This window comes from Chenopodium album, chromosome 25 (assembly GCF_948465745.1).
Source record: "Chenopodium album chromosome 25, dcCheAlbu1.1, whole genome shotgun sequence".
Taxonomy (NCBI): Eukaryota; Viridiplantae; Streptophyta; class Magnoliopsida; order Caryophyllales; family Amaranthaceae; genus Chenopodium; species Chenopodium album.
Window position 1 is genome coordinate 35,241,993 of NC_137858.1, and position 20,698 is coordinate 35,262,690.

General features: G+C 34.5%; 2 protein-coding genes across 2 annotated transcripts; both read right to left on the minus strand.

The window, feature by feature from the left end:
• Positions 1–70: 70 nt before the first annotated feature.
• LOC145615525 (O-fucosyltransferase 6-like) lies at positions 71–7,821 on the minus strand. The gene is made up of 10 exons (XM_081670598.1): positions 7,338–7,821; positions 7,216–7,257; positions 7,011–7,101; positions 6,390–6,466; positions 5,451–5,539; positions 5,163–5,334; positions 4,717–4,898; positions 1,668–1,770; positions 1,094–1,425; positions 71–1,006 (listed from the first exon to the last, which is right to left on the minus strand). Exons 1-10 carry the CDS (start codon positions 7,536–7,538, stop codon positions 568–570), a joined length of 1,728 nt encoding a protein of 575 aa, XP_081526724.1. The 5' UTR covers positions 7,539–7,821; the 3' UTR covers positions 71–567.
• Positions 7,822–10,996: 3,175 nt separating this feature from the next.
• LOC145614639 (uncharacterized) lies at positions 10,997–15,621 on the minus strand. Its single transcript, XM_081669701.1, has 7 exons — positions 15,248–15,621; positions 13,696–13,785; positions 13,518–13,598; positions 13,266–13,397; positions 12,941–13,159; positions 11,920–12,012; positions 10,997–11,331 (listed from the first exon to the last, which is right to left on the minus strand). The coding sequence occupies exons 1-7, from the start codon at positions 15,461–15,463 to the stop codon at positions 11,170–11,172; spliced, it is 993 nt and encodes a 330-aa protein (XP_081525827.1). The 5' UTR covers positions 15,464–15,621; the 3' UTR covers positions 10,997–11,169.
• Between the last annotated feature and the right edge of the window lie 5,077 nt (positions 15,622–20,698).

A 20,698-nucleotide genomic window follows, 5' to 3' on the forward strand; every position in this document is an offset into this window, starting at 1 on the left:
GGTATCAATTTCCTACCTCTGCCAACCTCTGCCAAGATTTGTAGAGGTAATAATTTTCTGAGTGAGTATTGGGAAATGGGAATAATAATATTGGATGCAGAAAAAAGATTGCAGAAGATATCAGATATGGTCAGCAATTACTACCAATTAATTTGATATACTAACTAAAAGCTAAATCTAGAATTAAATTATATATGGCAATATTAGCGCAAGGTTAATAAGTTGGAAAATTTTTAACTACAAAAGAAACTATCTAATCTGTAAAGCTGCAAACTGTATTACGCATGTAATTTGTACCCCAACAGAAAGGGTAGTCTGAAATTTCGTACCAGTGGCACTTCTCCAAATTGGAATTAAGATCTCTGCATCCGACCATTGTAGCAATGTACAGTTTCAAAGTTGCATAATCTTTCAATGAACGCTTAGAAGCCGTGAGCCTCATTATGTCTGCTTAACTTTGTACAGATTCTCATATGTAGGCAGGACCTAACAAATTCAGCTCCCAGCTTACTCCAGAATCCGTTATCCCAGAGGAAAAGACAATATCTCTCTTAAGGGCAAAATTGTCTAATCTGATAACATATCTTCTAATTCAGGTTCATCTGTCAAAAATCCTTCATAATCTAGCATGGTCTCATTTGCTGGCTGTCTCTCTTGAAGCAGCAAATCTCCATCAGTGTCTGGGTCTGTTGGTTCCGACTCATCATCAGCTTCATGATCCTCGGTCTCTTCTTCTTTCTTGGTGGGATCCTTCCCTGACCCAAATTTCCGGAGATTTGCATCTCTCATAGCCTTAGCATCAGAATCTTCACAAATGCATGAAGCTGGATTCTCATGGAACTCACCTCTGCCAGGTCTTACCTCATGTGGCAAACCCATGAATCCTCTCTGATAAGAACGAGCCTTCAAAGAAAACTCTTCCCAAGTCATGTTACCTTTGTTAAGGAAAAGCTTAGATAGCTTTTTAGCATTGGGACGAATAGTGGGCTTATGACCAAAATACCTCCTAAAAAAAAGTGAGCAAATTTAGTTAGCACCTATATTCAATATCTGAATTTCTTGCCACAATTGAGACCAAAATATAGGGAATCACCTTCGTCCTGCCAGAATCTTTGCCATATTTCCATTGTTGTTAGTGACAAAGACATCACTTTCATCACAAACAATGAAGTCAAGTGCTGCCATGCGAGAAGAAAACCTGGAAAATGATTCTAGCTCCTCTTTGCTGGCTATTGTTTCTTTAGAATGGAAATTGGGGAAGAGCAGCTTTAGTGGAGCTAAGGTTTCTTCTCCCCTATACACGTCACCAGATGCCACATAAATATGAACATCTTTGCTATAACCTAGAGCCCTCAACATCAACCCCACTTCTTCTGGAGTGAGCGGGCATCTTCCCTGCCTCCTTGCCTTGTCTGGATTGCTTCCCTGCATAGCAATGGGCAATCAGCTCTCTTACAGTATTGTTGTTTTTAGATTTGAACTATGCAAAACAATAGGTAGCTAAAGAGCTATAATCATATCAAAGGGAATTCATAATAAAGGTTGAAAACTAAAGCAAGTTGGGTACTGTCTTCGGCCAATCAATTTCGTATAAAATCAAACATACTTTGTAGGCTAAAAAATCAATGTTGTCAACATTCAAGCCATGAAAAGGCCATAATTCTTACATGCAGAGTTTTCCACCTCTTTCTTATAGCACCCAGTTCTTTTTTTTCCTTGTCCCCTCCACCATAATAGCATCCTGAGAATGCAAGCATATCAGGTTCAAACCTGCAGTAAAAATTAGGATGGATCAAATTTTAAACCAAATTATCACAAATGAAATCGTCCAACTGTCTCATAAGCACTGTCATCATTCTTAAAAAAAATATAACAAAAATAAAATAAAAAATAAAAATAAAAAAATGTTACCAGGAGACATTCAACGCGTTATTATCTGATCAAGTGCATCAGATATAATAATTAGTAAACAACAAGTTTAATGGCCCAAATGACTATCAAAGATTGTCTCTCAAAACATTTATACAAGAAGCAGATTGCCTGACAGAGCCAATAAGTATCAATGTTTGATCTTTGTTGCATGGGCCTCACCTCCTCAAGAAATGTACAATATTCAGGATGCAAAAAATGATTGACATGGATATATATCAGTTTCTTTTTGACAACACTAAACAGCTTTCCATTCTATTTAGAAAGTATAAGACAGGTTATTGATTCTCCTATACTAGTGTACCACATACTTCCTCTGTTTTTTAATAGTTGGAACCCACACTTTTTCACGCTTTTAAGAAAAGTGGGGTTCACATGATGTAATACACTTTAATTTGGGATGGGAGGTTTTTTGGAGTATTATTTAGTGGGACATGTGCTTTAAATAAGAGAAATAGTACAACCTTTTCCCAAAAAACTTTCCATTTATAATGTGTTGCAAATATTGTGACATTTTCATTTTAGGGATGTGTTGCAAGTATTAAAAAACAGAGGAAGTATAAGGTTTCCATCCCTACCTTTTTAGAAGTATCAGAGAGCTCTTATGAATAGTGTGAGGACATTTATACCCCTTAAAATGTTTGTTTACATACTTACCCCTATTTATAATTTTAAGCTCTTTTTTCTTCTCAACCTTCTAAAAAGTATGAGAGAGCTCTTATGAATAGTGTGAGGACATTTATACCCCTTAAAATGTTTGTTTACATACTTAACCCTATTTATAAGTTTTAGAAGCTCTTTTTTCTTACATAAAAATGTTTGTTTACATATTTGTCCCTATTTATAAGTTTAACAAGTCTTTTTTTTCCTTATTAATACATTTCCCTAATAAGTATTCCTAGGTATTACTACATATCCCTAATAGTATATCAAACATTTTACATTTCTAAAACTAAACATTTACCTTTCTAGAACTTAAAAATTTTTGTCACTTCCTCACTAAATCTAAATTAACTCTACTAAAGTTTTGAAAAATATTACATGGTTACAAAATCTGACACATTTATCATCTACATGTAAATAACTATAATTAAATACCATGCATATTTATTAGGGCCAATTGTAAAAATTCTTTTCAAAGATTAGCCATAGCGCGCATCACGCACACCAAAATCCCTAGTACTACAAAATTTCTAAAGGATGAGACCTAGTACTCTTCAAATAGTGAAGCCTTCACCTTAGACATGCAGATCAGAAACAAGAAAGCAAAACAATAACACATTGGATATGTTCCCGTAATCTTGTTACTCACACAGGGTTCAGACAAAAACATATCACTAATATCCTTCATTAAACAAAAAAATCTTTTATATTAAATAGTAAAAGAGTTCTTTGATTTATCAGGACAAAATTTCATTTGTTATAATTTCACCACTAAAACACAGAGTTCTATGAATTTTCTTATTACACTCGTCACTCTTAGTGGTACTGCGGGTAGGAGAGAGTAAATGGATATTAGTGGTAATTAAACGACCTTTCTTACCATTTGCTCCGTCCTGCCCACAATACCATTACCACTTTAATGGACATCATAAAATAAAATTCTTTCTCAAAAAAAAAAAGTCAATAGTTCAGATTTTTTTTACTACATACCTCTAGCCATCACATCAACCTTTTCTCCACTTATTGAATTCCATTCAACTATTACTCTTAAGATTAGTGCCTAGTTGAAAATTCTATTGCATGCAAAACAATTAGGAAGGGTAGGAAAATCCCTAAGCTTTTGCCCTTCCTCTCAGATGCCACGTCTAGGATTTAACTTAGTCCAAGCCTAATTTACAAATAATTAAACTCTAAACACAATGTTTGAGGGAGAGGTGAATCTACAAGGAATAACCCCACCCCATACTTCTTCGTTTTGATAGATCATGTCTAGATTTATGATGAAATGATTTGCAACTAGGGGGATTCTAATTGACATCTCCAAAAATCTAGGCAGCTAGGGAAAATCATGTACCAACTGGGAGAAAATAATACATGGAATGCTGCACCAACTGGGAGAAAACAATACATGGAATGCTGCACCAACTGGGAGAAAACAATACATGTAATGCTGCATTGAAGCAGAATAAGGTCACCTTAAGTGTGACTGCCCAAGTAATATAAAACATGTGGCACTTTAAGGTGCAAAGGGATTCCAGTGCTGTGGCGCAGGGCAAAGCCATGCACAAGAGGCAGACATCTTAATAAACAGCATTGTCAAGTAGTTAATTCTATTTTCAGCAAAAAGAGCTCAACTTTGTTTATGGAAATGCTGAACAAATAGAGGGGAGAGAGACTTAGAAAACAGAAAGTGTGGAGAGAGGGGGGAAGGGGGGGGCTGTATCATGGCCTCACAGATACTCTTTAACCTCACATGCAACTTGTAGTTGCACCTCAAGCGCATTCAACAAATTACACCTCAGGTGAGCCACATTGTTCTCATCGTGCCTAATTTTGCTTGAGTCAATCATACACCTCACCATAACTTGTGGCTAGGCGCACCTAAGATGCGTTTTTAAAACTACGATCACAAAGCTCATATGGTTTTATCAAAACTAGAGTTCCAACCATTTCTAAAAGCAGACCCAAATATACTCTAACACAAAGGTCACTTATTATCTATGCATTATTACTATTATATGAGCACGTGAGCACTGGAGTAATAGCAATTGTGATTAACAAACATAGCAATGCTATAAATAAATAAATAAATATAATATAATTCCAAAGATATATTGTCTCTACCTTAAATGGAGAGCAATAAAATGCTTGCTCATGGCTCTCATCCTCTGTGTCAATAATTTGCCCATTTCTAGTATGGGACTAGTGAACTTCAAAGCATGGTAATTAACCCTGCATCTTAGCTTTTGAAGATCTGTCTCCAACCGATTTGCAAGCCTATAATCATATTTGGTAAGCCGAACAGCCTGTGTCATAAAGGAAGATGGACAATAATTAATGTCAATGAGATAACTCCACAAGTCATGTTGACATGAAGAAAATTGAATTTCAGCAACCACATAGCAAATGTTTCATTATTCTGGTGGTCATAAGTTCAGAAAGTATACTTAGTTATAAGCTGGAAGTCAATTTACTGCGATAATCAGAAGCAAAAAGATGAATAAATAACAAGGTTCTGATAAACTAATAAAATTAAGATAATAAATAAAAGAAATATATTGAAGACTTACATGCCTTTTAGTTATAACAGGTAAAACTCGCTTTTCATAGCATCTTTCATTGCACTTCCTTGGAACTCGCATGGTTGTGACTTTTGGTCCGCTTGGGAGTTCTTTTAAGATTTTCACGTCATTTGATAGGAAGGATATGAACCAATCAATATCAAAGATGTCCTCAAAATTACTGCAAGCATACAACAATATCCAGCACTTCAGCATTAAATTCGTTTAGGCATGAAACAATAGACATGCCAGAAGTTTGTTTAAAGAAGATTTATGGAAATCACTACAAAAACAAACCTTGCATCCTTCCAATAAGATCTCTGGTCCAACTTTGGTACAACGAGAGTGGCATTTAAGATACGAGCTGCAGCAACTGCATCAATTATCTGGCAAAAGTTGCAAGTATCAATTACCAGTAGCCCAAAGTCAGCACTTGCAGTGTTCTCCCAAAGACAGAGCACTAATCCTAATAGCTAGCAGTATAATGAGGAAAAGGAATGATAGTTTCTATAAATTATGGAAGATGAAGAGTGATATACTCAAAACAGATATATAACCAGACCCACTTGCAAACACAGAAGAGCTGAAAGTTTATGTATGGAATAAGAGCAGAAAATCACTGATACTGAGTTATTGACATCAAAAGGTGATTGAGAATCCATGCATAGCAGTGATCCATCCGCAATGCATTCACAATGTCACAGAATTGAAGTACCCAACAACAGCACAGCCAACAACAGCACAGCCAACAACAGCACAGCTTGTAGTTCTCAAGTTTCTAAAGTCTATAGGTCTGGTATTTGGAAATTTCTTAAACAGCTATTAAGAAATACAATAGATGAAAAGGCAAAGTCTTTGAAATGCATCATCCATTCTACTATATACATGCTTTTTGATTGAGCAGGAATAATCTAACTCCGATTTATGTTTCACAATTTGGTCACGAAAACAGGTTCCAAAACAGCACAGTAGATAAGTAATCATATATTCATATAGTCCATAAAATCCTATCATTTCTTAAAGCTTAAATGTAATCAAGCAGAGAAACACTTTAGATAAGAGCAAAGGTATCCGTGTTACATGTAAAAGGCCAAACATCAGAGACTAGTAAACAGTTTTGATGGAAAGACTTACAAACTAAGACACAATTGATCCAAAGCAAATAAGATAACATATAAACAGAAAACCATATACAGACCACTCAATGCATATATAACAAAGTAATGCAATATATACCCCTGTTCTTTGTTGGTTCAAGCCTCCACTTGTAGCAATCATCAAATAACGACTTCGATGTGTTATAGTATCAGCTTCTGAGAATGAGAATGAAACCACAGGTTCAAACAAATGACAATAAATCCAAGATCCTTTGTAATGTCATGAAATTGAGATTAGACAACCATATGCAAATAGTATCAAGACTGTTACCATATTAGAAACACTAAATTAAGCACAGTATCCAAACAGCATATTTAATTACTCCCCTAACCTCCCAAGACTACAACGACGAGTACATCTAACGTTCTATTATATTCAAACATCCTTATAGATACAATTGCCAAAACTAGTCACACATTAACTATCACACATGATTCTACAGCTATTTCAACTAATTCATTCAAAGATACAGTTCAACATATACCTATAATATGAAGACGACATCTAATAAGCAAATATCCGAGTAGCAAAGGTATATTAGCAATTAACTTATTGCTGAATAATGAAAGGGGAAAATAGACATTGCAACATATTACACTAATACAAAATACTACTTCATACTGCAAATTATAAAAACTGAATTTATCAGCATGAAATGAATAAGAATTAGAATAACAAGCTAGGAAAAAGAACACATACTCATAAATTTACTGCTGGCATTGCTACAACCATAGAAAAATTCAGAATCTCTAGACCTCCAAATATCATGTTTAGATTTTCCTCCAACATCCTACATTTCATAATACAATAAAAATAAAAAAATCAGATCCAAGCAACACTCAAAAATCACAAAATCGAATTCAAATAAACCAAAATTAATCGAAAAGCAATCAAAAGCCCTAACCGGAACAGAAGAGATCGAAACTCCGACGGAAGCATCATCATCCTTAGCAAAACACAAAAAACACAAATTAATCCAAAAATAAAATGCTGAAATTGCAGCTTGAAGCGAAAGCGAGAGATTACCGAAGAAGAGGAAGATGAGCTGCGAGTGCGGCCATGGTGAAGGAGGCGAGAAGGACGAGGAGCGAGAAGAGAGAGAGCGAAGAAGCAGAGGAAGAAGGCGCCAACGATGGCGGTGACAGAAGGAAGAAATCGGCGAGAAAGGCGGCTGATGCTGGTGTTGCCATGGTGGAGATGATGGTGGCGCCGCCGTTGATTCGCCATTGGCGCCAACAAAAAAGCTTCAACAACAACAACAACACTATTTTCTCTCTCCTCTCTCTGCAACACTTTCTTTCTCAGTGTTTCTCTCTCTAGAAAAAGGAGGAAGAAGAAGAAGATGGAGAGAAGAGAGAGAAAGAGGAATGGGGAAAAAAATGCAGGAAGGTGAAGAGGAGAGAGAAAGGGGGGATGCTTTATTTGGTGGGAATGGAAATGGCAGCTTCGATGACGACAATTTGATTCGCTCTTACCAATCACTGCACACACAAACACCACTGCACTCTACTCTCTTCTTCTTACATTTTTTTTTTTTTTTTGTGTTTGCCAATTTGCATTTTTTCTAATTGTGGTGCAATTTTGTAAGTACAACCCATTCTTCTTGCTTTTTTGGTGTTTTAATCTTTTACAACGCAGATAAGCTTGGATTTTTTTAGTTGTAGGAGGCCTAAATATAGAAATTTACAAGAATATAGAAATAATTTTGCTTTATATTTAAAAATGTTTTCCTCTTTCATTTTATTACGAGAATCATTGTACTTCGTATGTAATACTCTGACGTATTTGTACTTCGTATGTACGTAATAATAAATTATTTGTTCACTTGTTACTCTCTTTACAAATAGTCAAGTGACGACCTACTTTTCTTTCTAATAATAAGAAGGGGGGGGGTAATCTAATCCCTTAACAACTCAACAAACCAAAATATACTTTAATGGCGGATCTTGAACCAAAAAATACAGGGGTAAAGTTCAAACCTTCAATCTCTAGTTAAAAGTATAACTAAAGTAACTAAAGATTTTTAAAAACAACTTTAATATTCATAATAACTAAGAAAATGATATATTCTTATGTTTAAAATAAATTAATAATTTTGCGCAGAGGTAGGCTCCGATGAGCCTTAATGAATATCCTAGTAAATGAAGTTCTATCAAAAAAATTATGGATAAAATAACTCCTTGAGTTTATACAAGTAATTCACTAATTATGTTCTTCAATCTACTCCTCAAGTTTAGTGTTTCACCTTGTCTTCACATATTTTAAAATTATTAAGTCTAGATAAGTTTATATAAGATGATTTTACCTTGATTAAATTTATATTAGGTCTAATAAATTTATACTAAATATGCTTTCAAAAAAAAAATTTATACTACATATAAAATCAAATAAGATAAGAATTAACAAGTTTAGATGAGATAAAAGTTAATAGGTTCAAATAAGGGAAGATAAATCTAGGGCCAATAAATAAGATAATGGTATAGTACTATTTGTCTACCTTCATTTTCAATGGTTCTTAACATTATAAATAGAGTGTTGATGTGATGAATATAAGAAAAAAGGTGAATAAAGTAAAAATAGTCTATAAAGTAAGACAAAATAGACAAAAGGTTGTTAATATTGGTAATAAGAGAGATAACGTAGAAATAAAGGTAGTATAATAAAAGTAAAATTTTGAGGATTATACTATGTTTTTAATCTCCTCCTACCCTCAAATGCTTGGCATATTTGCTGACCTTGAATGCCTGATAAATGGTATACTCATATATTCTAGCACAATAAAAGCAATTGATGTATAAGTATGACCAAAGAGTACCGGATAACAGGTCAAAAACATAAATTTCAGTTAGATTGGATGATAGGTAATTATACTTGTATATTTCATCTACATCAACAACTCAACAAGGTGCATATTGTTAATACGAAAGATAAACAAAAGTCAAGTGTAGTTTTTGGAGTCAAAATAAGAAAAAAAAAAAAAAAAAAAAACTCTACTATTTTTAAGATAAACAAGGCTCTAAATAGGTGCAGCAAGGCTCTAAATGCATATTGTTAATGCAATTGTTGGACTTGTAAAATAGAGTTAGACATTTTTCTTCTATTTGAAGTCATTCGCAGTCTACAAATTATACTATAAACATTTAAGAAACAATAACTTAGATGATAAGCATTCAATCACTACGAGTACAATATTATACTACGAGTACTATACTAGGGAGTAAAACTGTAAAAGTGGCCATACTTTTAGTGGTTTGTACCAAAACAAATCATCTTTGTGCACGGACGTGAGGAAGAGGTGTCAGAAAAGGAAACTTAAATGGTGGTGGATGTCCTTCTTTTCTCGGTAAGTGCAGTGAAGAATTGATGTACATAGTAATTCATTCCGATTGATTAAAGGGTATGTTCACATTTCCTGAATTGAGCTAAACTGAACTGATTTAGAGTTGATATGAATAAAAGTATAGAACTGAAATGAATATTTTATGAGAGAAGGAAATTAGGAAGTGAATTGAACTGAACTGATCGGAGCTGAACTGAAATTAACCTGAAGTGAACAGGCCCTAAATCCGAGCTATGCTCAAATTGAATATTGTGTACTAAATTTATCAAGTTTCTAGTCTAATCTAGTCTAGATAAAAATAAAAATAAAAATAAAATAAAATAAAAATTAAAATGTAAGTACGGAAATCATTGTGACAACAATAGCCTCAAACCAATACCATGGTCGATATAACATTGATCGACCATGGTATTGCTCAAATCAAGTACGGAGTCGTTCTTTAGTTTCCAAAAAAAAAAAGTCATTGGAGTCATTGCTTGAAATATAATCTGAAGATTCTAAACCATATAAAATCTAATTACTACTTGCCTGCTTCCATTCATTAATACCCTCCTTATTCAAATGAAAAGATAAAAACTTTATTTAAAGATGAAAAAATCCACTTGTCACTGGTACTAAATATTCCATTGCTCGTGATTCATAATTAAGCAGAGCAATGCTATCATTATTCTGAGCATAATTGAGAACCGTTAATAATTCTTCCTACAAATTCAAGCAACTTCCTTTGCCAGCTGCAGCTATATCAGAAATTCCTTCTGTTAAACGCCATCATCTCCCCAATGAAAAATGCATTGACAGTATGTTTGTGACTTTAAGGGGCACCAAGACTCATAACCACACCCTTTAAAAGTGGGCCGTGTTGGCATAGTCCAACGCATATGCAAACACGAGCCCCTCAGGGATACAGTGCCACACCTACTGCCTAGGCTGCGGTTTCTTCAGTGACAGTACAGCACAAACAGGAGGGGTCGCCCACCGGCCTACGCAATCAGGCTTGTTAAATGAATAGGAAAAAACTTTACCGTGACTCGTGGGGGCCTGTGTCTTGGCAGTGCAGAATTAAACCTGGACCTGAAGTTGTTGGGGCCTATATCCTTTGGCATGGCAAGCACAGCACAACTGCAGCAGGCCATGTAGCCCAGAGGCCACAGCCATGCCTACACTCGACTCCAAATAACCATGATGATATTCAGTATTCATGTTATAGTGCGATAATACCCCAAAATGTAAAATGGGGTAAACACTTTTAAGGTGTGATTCTGAAAATGTTGCCCTGCAAAACTTCTGTTATGCCCTTGCATAAACATGATAGGCTTATGAACTTGTATTGAAAAGAAAGAGGGTGTGCTGAACATCCATTTCTCATTGAAAGTCTCATCTTATAACCTACAGTATTCTCTAAGGAATATAAACCTCTATTAAGCTAGAGCTGGACATAAATAAATCACGTCACAAGCAGCTTTAAAATGATGAATTCATAATAATGGAGAACATAAATGGACAGTTTCTCAGCAGAGCCTAAATGATTTCCCCTGGAGGTAGCTCAGCAAGCTTAGGTGGACTTCCGAGTGCTTTTTCCATATCAAAACGGACTTCAATATTGCGGATACCATAGCCCACCACCATTAGCCAATATAATAGCTTGCCAAGTTCAGTTGCACTAGTCTCCGAAACAGTAGTCTGCAGTAAATATGCAAGGATATCAGCACACTCCACTATATTAGCAACCAGGCAGTCAAAATCAACCCATTAAAAATCATAAAACAAAAATTGAGAATTCCTTAGTTCACATTTATGGTATTTCAATAGGGGGGAAAAAAACTCTTTTTTACTTTTTTGGCTGGTATGAGTGAGTGGTTCTCCAATTATTTGCTATTTAGTTAGTAGCTGACTCAGAGAAGAGGTCATTTAAGGTCGTTTTAGTTGGACAAAAACAGAAAGCATTCTCAGAACCCAGCAGCCTCATAAAAGACTACCAAAGTGGAAAACTCAAATGCATGTTTTACTGTCCCCAATTAAAGCCATATCAGATTCCCACTGAATACTGGACATGTTTAATTAAGTACGGAGTATCAAATTACTACTAAAAGGGAGTTTCAATGAAAACTAATTCTCTTCCTTAGACAGTCAATTACCATGAGAATACCAGACCTCTCTCAACTAAAAAGGTGCATATGCTAGCAGTTAATGTGGTGCTAGCCTGGGTGATAATGGAAGTCCAAATAAGGTTCTTTTTAAAAAAAAGATGAAATCTGAACAGCTCTATACCTTCATTTGAGCAGGATCTGAAACAGCCAACAGGCGCTTTATGAATGTGTTCATAGCCAAAATGACATCTTCTCCGGCAGTACTTGTCAGCTCCTACACAAAGAACAATTATCCAATTGAGTTAGATCCCTACTGGAATAATCAAGTAAAACCTCAGTATACTAGAGAATAAGAATTAGGACAAATGCATACAAGAATTATGCAAGTTGTGTCATTTATTAAAGTAGTCCTTATTATTAACTATTATGATGCTTAGACTTGGATATGGATGTCACTTCTTAGTATGGATCTGATGGCTAGCAGTTCTTGAAACTTTAAAAGCTCAGACGGATCCTATAAAGTGCCTCCCAAGTTTGAGATGCGAAAAGGTGCCAGCACCATTGTCTCAAGCTTGCACGATTGCCTTGCATTCCCCTTTTTCCCTCACTTCATTCTCTACTTACTTCTCTCACATTTTTTTGGTTCTGCTGCTTAGATTTTATAAATAATCTTTCACAAAAAGTAAATGCATTTTGGCCACAAAAACAAACAAACAAACAAATGTAGAACCAATTTCCCAAAAAAAGAGTGCAATGCGTGATCGTGCCTCAGCTCGGAAACTCCTGCGTTTTACACTATAAAAGAAAGCTTTGAACCCCCATATATCCTCAATTCAATAACGTATGAATTATAAATAGAAAATGGCTTAGCCTTCTAACACAATACATAATTTTCACCTAATCCTGGTGTGCATGCATTCGTAGGCATATTGTAAAAGCAATAATAAAAATAAAAAGTGGTGAAAAATATTAAAGCGAAAAGCAAAGCTTACAAGGTGACTGTATTTTAAATAGTTGTAACAAGCAAATAAAATAAAACAATTTCGTGGCATTATTTTTAAAATCGATAAAACTCAGAGGCACAATTATGTCATACAAACTCGAGCAGCAGGAGAAGATTCTAACTGTATTGTGTGTGTGCTTTCAATTATTATACGAAGTATAACCATTCTGATTAAAAACAAGATTTTGGTCTTCCTCACCTTCAAATTCTGGGGTTCAAGAGACTTCATATATTCTAACAGCTCATTTTGACCATTTGTAGATTTTCTGGCAACCTGACGATTCAATTCTTCTAGTTCAGCTTCAAGCAGCTCAATGTACTTCTCAGCATCTATTCTCTCAGGTCCCGAGACATTATTCCACCGAATAACTTCACCTGACACTTTTTTCTGTGTACCTGGAGCATAATCTGGAGCATCCTGCAAGATTGACCTTTTTAAGTTACGAAGTCTGGCATAGGACCAGAAGAAACCCAAAAGAAAATTTCAGTCGGAAGAATTAAAACATTACATAGAAAGGTGTTACCTTATTTTCTTGTGGTTCAGGAAGAGCAACCTGCTCTAAACTTTGTTGGAGCTCCATTCGGAACTGTGCATTCCTAAACATATAGCCAGTCATCATTACACTATACATAAGTTGAGCAAGATTTTCAGCCACCTGAAACAAGTGGTAGAAATCCTGATCAACAAAATGCTACAACTTATACTCATATGCAAATGTGAAATGCCAGGACACATGGACATCAAGGCATAGATACAACCTGGTTAGAGGACTTACAGTAGTTACAGTTACAGAAAAAAATTGTGGGGGTAAACTGCCAATCATGTTTGTAACAGTTTGACGCATTGCCTCAACCACCTAAGGAGTGACAAGGAATACAAATACAATTCATATATGAATTTCCAGAACAATGAATTCACAATAAAAAGAAGATTATGAAGTTCAAAACGCAAACCTGTGGAGACGCCCTTTTCACAAACAATTCCATAATTTCTGGTTGCACATTTTTCACATATTCCAGCAGAATATCCTTCCTGTTTTTTGGCTGGTAATTTGAAAAAGTAAGATATCATTGTGAGAAGGCGTAATTACTCCAGTAGACCTACAGTAATCTCTTTGTAAGTAGAAATCAGACATTGTGAAGGTAATTTTTTTTTAAAAAAAAAAAAAGGGGGATTGATGAGAATATCTAAGTATGACTATAGACAAGCAATAAAAGCTAGAAACCAAGAAATAAAACATGCAGAGTGTCAGTCAATAATTTCTTCTAAATACAAGGTTGAGGCGACAAGGTAAGAGTTCTAATTTTCTCTTTAATGTGAAGCCTGTAATCATCTTCCCAACCCCAACACAAACTAAATAAATAATATCATAAATAAACAAAATAAAGAAACCCTTCTAGTAATGCTCAATGTATAATTTGGACAGATTTGAAAAGGATATCTAGAATTCTAGATATCTTTGCATCACAAAATCTAAATGTAGCTTACTAGAACAGTCAGGTATTAAATTGCACAATCTTATTCAATAGATTAATCAAATTTAATCATAGAACATCCACAATGCTCATTCTTCAACCTATTATAAAACACAATGGTCTTTTATCACAGAAAACCGCTTGCTGGAAAAGAAAAAAGAAACACAAATTGTACAGCATCTCCTTCTGCTAAAGCACACATCTGAGAAGTGTCAGTTAGAAGAAAGGCAACAAAAAAGACCTGTAAAGTTTCTAAGACTAGATTACTCAAGAAATCAGAACAAATACTTTCTCGTGCAATCAAGCAAAGCTGTTTCAACTGACAGTATTCACAAAATCAACGAGAGAATAAGCAAGCAATAAAGCACTTGAGCTAAACCTAGAAATCAATCTTCTCATTTTTAGGGAATTCTTATAAATTCCAGTATGTATAACCCACATTAGTAGCAATGTTTTCCCTTTTCTCTCGTAAATATTCTTGATCAAATTGAAAGCCCAATCCTTATAAAACTAGAATGAGCAAAATTGATCTCGGATTCCTGTAAGTCTATAACCTACTTCCTCTGTTCTCTGTATTAATTCATCTATGACTTTATGAGTCTGACACTCTACCTAGACCTAATTTCATGACGCGATAGTATAAACTGGATTCCGGGCCTAATATTATGCCCTTGTTCGGCTCTCAAAGCGACTACAAGCTTGACCATATCGATGATTTTACTAAAGTTTTATCATCATAGATTCATAACCAAGAAGAATTCAGATTACACAAAGATAACAATTCACAACTGCACATTTCAGATTCTATGGCATTAAAGTTCAATCTCGAAAACAAGCAATTCGACATAAAACCTCTCCACAAAATACTAAAATTGCAATTAATTAATTAACAATTCTATCAACTAGCAATTCTAAAATCATTCAAAAAGCAATAGCAATCAATGACAAGAATATAATCATCAATCGGAGCATAAAATCAACATAATTCAACACTGAATCAAACAAAAATAGATATCGAATAGAAAGAGACCTGGGAATTGCCAATGTCAGTGTCGTTGGTATTACTATCAGAAGAAGAATTGTTCAAAGCACGAATTCTGAGTGATAATCGGCGTCGAGTGGTGAAATTCCTCGGAAAACTGACTGACTGAATGGAAACTGTTGAATTGATTGATAAAGCAAATAGCGAAGAGCGAGAAGAATGAGTGTATAGTGAGGTAGGCTTTGGTATGAGTGAAGAAGACATGGTGGTAGTTAAGTTGGTTGAATGGTTCAATTTTCTCCTGCTGAAAACCCTAATCCTAATCCTCCATTAAAGTCTGTTTTTGTTACTGATATGACAGAAAGTGTAGCTATGGAGTGTACAAGGATAAAACAAAGGAAGGAGAGGATTTATGCTGCTACCCGTAATGTTTATAGCCAAACATATTACGGACTTTTCGGAATAAACCGTTATATTACTCCTCGTTTACTTGAAATCGCACACATTTAGGTTTAAACATTTGCATTTAGATGATTAAGTACCTAGGGACATTAATTTTTTTTTTTTGAAAAGATAAGGAAACTGTAGGAGACATTCTTTGTATTGGATTTTTTTGGTAGATGAGAGGGGCTATGTCATAATGTCAACCCTAATCTAACCATTGGAACAACAAATAATGCTCCACGTACCCCCTTATACATCATTCAACTCTAAAATAATCCAAACTTAAGTGGTCTTGGAAATCACATCCAATCAAGATCCATATGTAGTCCGATTTGGCTGAAATTTTGACAGCTTATTCGAGACATCAAGAGCTTCAATTTCAATGGTGTGATTGTCGTTTGATGCCACAGATCGAAATTTATGGCTGCCGAACATAACACCATTTTCTTGCTCCTTAAATTCCACCATGTCGGCAAAAATGGGACTAGAACCTCCCACTTGCCCTTGCATTGATTGAGACAGTTGAAATTGTATCCAATTGAGGCTATAAATAGTCATGGAAATCAGTCACATTGCTTAAAATCATCCTCCCCAAGCTACTTTCTTCATCTTCCTTCCTCCCTCTCCTCATTTCCCCTTCTTTCCTCTTTGGCCGCTAGCATCGTGCACCGCCACAACCACCACCACTCCGACCACCTTGTTGTTTCCCTCCTATCGTTGCCATCGTTGTCGTCCATAGGTAGCCCTACCACCCTTCCTCCCTTGCTTAATTATCACAGTTTCTTACATTTTGATACTACATACTAGTGTTGTTATTCTTCTTAGTTTTTAAAACATAACAATAATACTACTATACACTATACATATACTGCAACTAATCTACGCTCTTTTTTTTTTTTTTTTACAAGTCCAACTTATCTACTTGTATAGTGTAGTAGTGGATTAATTAATCGATACTCCCTCCATTTTCATTTGTCAGTCCAATATCCTATTTTTGGCGTTTCATAAAAATCTACCTATATTATGTATATTCCATTTTTAACTTAATTTTTTTCCTATTTTATCCATATTGAGTATATTCAAAGCTTGTAAATAAAAAGATAGATTGATGTCAAAAAAATTCCGATTGGTATTAATTGATTGTAGATTATTATTTGATGACATGACTCTAAGGAAATCTCTTGAATTATGTAATTATGGCTACCGCTTTTCCCAAAAAAATAAAAAAAATTTAAATGAGTCAAACTAATTATGAAACGTTTTTTTTCTTTTTTTTAAAAAACAAAATTCTGAACCTTTTTTGTACTTTAATATTAGATTCCAAATATTATACTTGTATTTGTTTATTTTACCTGATTGTTTCATTTGAGGCTTACCATATGAAACGAAGGGAGTACAAGATTTGGTGTGAGAAAATAATATTTGAATAAATAAATAAAAGAGTAAAAGAGAAATTGATGTTTTAATTTAAAACTAGTTTAGTCCCCGTGCATATGCCCGAATTACGTAGCTATTATTTGTTTAAATAATTGTCCAATTTTATATTCAAAAAAAGTGTAATCATAATCTCATTAATTAATTTTGAAAGAAGTATTGTATTTATTTAGTTTGAAATATTCCTAAAAAAAAGGAAAAATACATTTTAATAATCCCAACTATAAGCGATTTACTTCTAATAATCCCAACTAAGGTTTATTTTTTAATAATCCTAACTATGGGGTCTGTTTTCCACTAGCAGTCCCAACCGGTCATCATCCTTTTATAACAGGTTGCTTTGACACATGGCATCATGTAAGTGGTTCAAAAAAATAAATAAAATTAAAAATCTGAAAAATTAAAAAAAAAAAAAAAAAAAAAACCTGCTCCTCCATACCAGCCACCCCATCCCCCCAGCCCAGCTGGATTCTGCCACCACCTCGCCGGAAACCTCCCCTTTCCCCTTCCACCCAACCGAAAACAACCATATTCCCCAGCCCCACCCTCGAAACTGCCCCCTCCCTTCCCCCCACCCCCAAAATCACTGACAGGGTAAAGTCGTATCCCCTAATCAAAAGTAATACCTAAGTCCACTAACTAAAGTAGATAGGGAAGTAGGGTCGAATCCACAGGAAAACTGGTCTTTCTACTCCTAATTAATTAATATAATCTAAATTATTAAGGTAACCAATTTGTTGTGTTTAATATGAAATTATACTACGGAGATTAAGTTTAGGGAGAAAATCAATAATAAGAAGGCCTAGGGTCACAGGTTCACCAATAATTAATATTCCGGGATAAAACATAACAATCAATAATTAACATTGCACAAATAACATGATTAATAGACTCTCGCAATTTATTAACCAACATAGATCTAATAGGCTCTCGCAATTTACTAGATCTAAGTTCCTATTGAAAATAGCCTTTAATATTAAATTAACATCTGCTCGATTCATCAATTCAATATTGCTAAACATTCACAATCAAATTACATCTACTCGATTCATATTCCAATTGCAAAGAATTAAAACAATTCAATAAGAAATCATCATGCAATATCAATAATCAATAATAACAAATTATCCCTTCATATTAATTATGGATCCCCATAAACCCTAGAATTAAACTACTCGGACATAATTAAATCTAAAGTAAACAAAGCAATTAAACAAGTCATGATAGAAGAAATAAAATAAATAACTGAGATTAAGGGAGAAGAAATAAAAGAGAAAGTAATACTAAGAGTTTAATTAAAAGGAGAGAGAAAAGTTAGAGAGATAAAGAGAGAAGAAAAACTAAACTAAAAAAAAAGAAAACTAAAAACTAAAACTAACTAAAGAAAAAAAACTTAGCTAATACTTCCTCCGTTTTCTTTTAGATGCAACACACACTTTTTCACGGTATTTAAGAATTGTGGGATTCACATGATATAATACACTTTAAAATGAGATGAGTGGTTGTTAGGAGTGTAATTTAGTGGACCATGTGCTTTAAATAAGGGAAATAGTATAGTTTTTCCCTAAAGTAACTTTCCTTTTATAGTATGTTGCAAGTATTGTGACATTTCCTTTTTAGGAAAGTGTTGCAAGTAAAAGAAAACGGAGGAAGTAACACCTAAGATATTCCTCCTCTAAAAGCTACGTACTCCATCCTTTTATAAGGATTGAAGAATCTTATCTTAATTATAAGATTAGGAAAAACTAATCCTAACCAAAATAAAACTCTTAACAAAACCCAAAGGAGCTAAATAAAAAGCTGCGGAAAATTGCATCTGAAGGTTGCCAAAATAATTGGGCCTTTAACAATGAAGCCCACTGACGAAGCTGGTAAATCAATTTGCGGCAACAAGCATGCCCGATCGGGCCCACCAGAAATCACGCCCAGCAATACTTGGTTCTTCGTTTGGGCCAGCAAATTTGGGCTAAAGTTTTCTTCTTCTTCTTAATTTATCTTGGACTTGCAACAAAATTAGTACTCCAAACAAATCGAGCCCTTAATCACCGAACCAAATTTAATTAGCTCGACCTTGGGCTTCAAATACTCGTCATAAGGTACGATCATCTCTAAAATTTTCATAGTGGCTCAATAAGCTCAGGAATTGACATTAATCTGCAAATTCCTACAAAATAATACCAACTCTACAAAAACACTAGAAAACGTATATTAGTAATAAAAATAGCTCTGTAGAGCTCAAATAAACACAAATATAACCGTGGGACAGGGAATAAATATATATATAAAATAAACTTATCAATCACCTTAATCTAACCCTCTGGATCCGCGAAACCTCCACCTTCCCACCTGCTTAAAATCAACAGAACCCCCTAAATAATACAAAGGAGGTAATTATGATCTTCAATTACTCGGATTCTTCAATTCGATTAATAATATCACCGGACAATCATATAAATCTGCAACTGAATCATGTGTCGCAATTAAATAAAGTCAATCAATATGTGGAACCTTCAAATCGATTCAAAACATTTATAGAATGAAAAGGACAAAATGCAAATCAAATTTAATGGAAATAATACGGAAAATTGAAGGTAGCTGCATGTGGAACATGGGTGAATCTTCTAGATAAATGTAGGACACCATTGGAGGTAAGGAATTAAGGGAGGGATAATATGAGAATGAAGGTGAAAGTAATGAATAAGGAGGAGATAGAGAGTTGCAGAAATGGCGAGTGAGTAGAGTTGCGTTGGGAGTTAGATGTCGGAGGTGGCTTAGATTCAGGAAAGAGAGGGCGGGAATGGTGGTTTAGAGGGAAAGGGGAGGGCCGACGGTTGATAAGATGGTTGAGGAGCGGCGGCCGGACAAAATTGGGCTGGCGGTTGAGGTACCGGTGGGGGAAGGGGGAGGGGCTGGTGTTTTGGGATTTTTTTATTTAATTTTTAAATTGTTTTAACTTTTTTTAAACTTTTTCTCTGTATTTCTAGACCAATAGAAATACAACACATGTAATTAAAATAAAAAAAAGAAAAATTTAACCTGCTTATCAGGTCATCGGTCATCCGGGACTGCTGGTGGCAAACTGACCTCATAGTTAGGATTATTAAAAAATAAATCTTAGTTGGGATTATTAGAAGTAAATCGCTCATAGTTGGGATTATTAAAGTGTATATTTCCAAAAAAAAAAAGAGAGAAAAAAGGATGATGTCAAAAATAGTTTAGGCGGGAAAATTTTTAATAAAAAAGTGACATGTGTCCCTTTATGATGTCAACAAGTTTTGTTTTAGTAATAGTTAATAGATGAAAACGAAGTGAGTACAAGATTTGATGTGAGAAAATAATACTCCCTCCGTTTCATAATGTTAGTCCCATATACTATTTTAGGCGTTTCAAAAAGATCTACCCATATTGAATATATTTCATTTATAACTTGATTTTTTTGAAATTAATGGATTGTGGATTGATGACATGACTCTAAGTAAGGAAATTTTTACCTTAAATTATGCAATAATGACTTGTGCTTTCTTAATAAAATATCAAAAAAGTTAAATAAGGTAAACTATTTGAATTATGTTGTACTTTAATGTTAGATTCCAAATATATTTGTTTTCTTATTTTATGTGA

Coding starts and splice junctions, on each gene's coding strand:
- LOC145615525 (XM_081670598.1), bottom strand. CDS start 7,538: ATGGCGAATCAACGGCGGCGCCACCATCATCTCCACCATGGCAACACC. Junction 4,899..5,162: donor CTGTTATAACTAAAAGGCAT/GTAAGTCTTCAA, acceptor TTTATGACACAG/GCTGTTCGGCTTACCAAATA. Junction 1,426..1,667: donor AGAGGTGGAAAACTCTGCAT/GTAAGAATTATG, acceptor ATTGCTATGCAG/GGAAGCAATCCAGACAAGGC.
- LOC145614639 (XM_081669701.1), bottom strand. CDS start 15,463: ATGTCTTCTTCACTCATACCAAAGCCTACCTCACTATACACTCATTCT. Junction 13,786..15,247: donor CTGACATTGGCAATTCCCAG/GTCTCTTTCTAT, acceptor TCAAATTACCAG/CCAAAAAACAGGAAGGATAT. Junction 12,013..12,940: donor TTGAACCCCAGAATTTGAAG/GTGAGGAAGACC, acceptor TTCTTTGTGTAG/GAGCTGACAAGTACTGCCGG.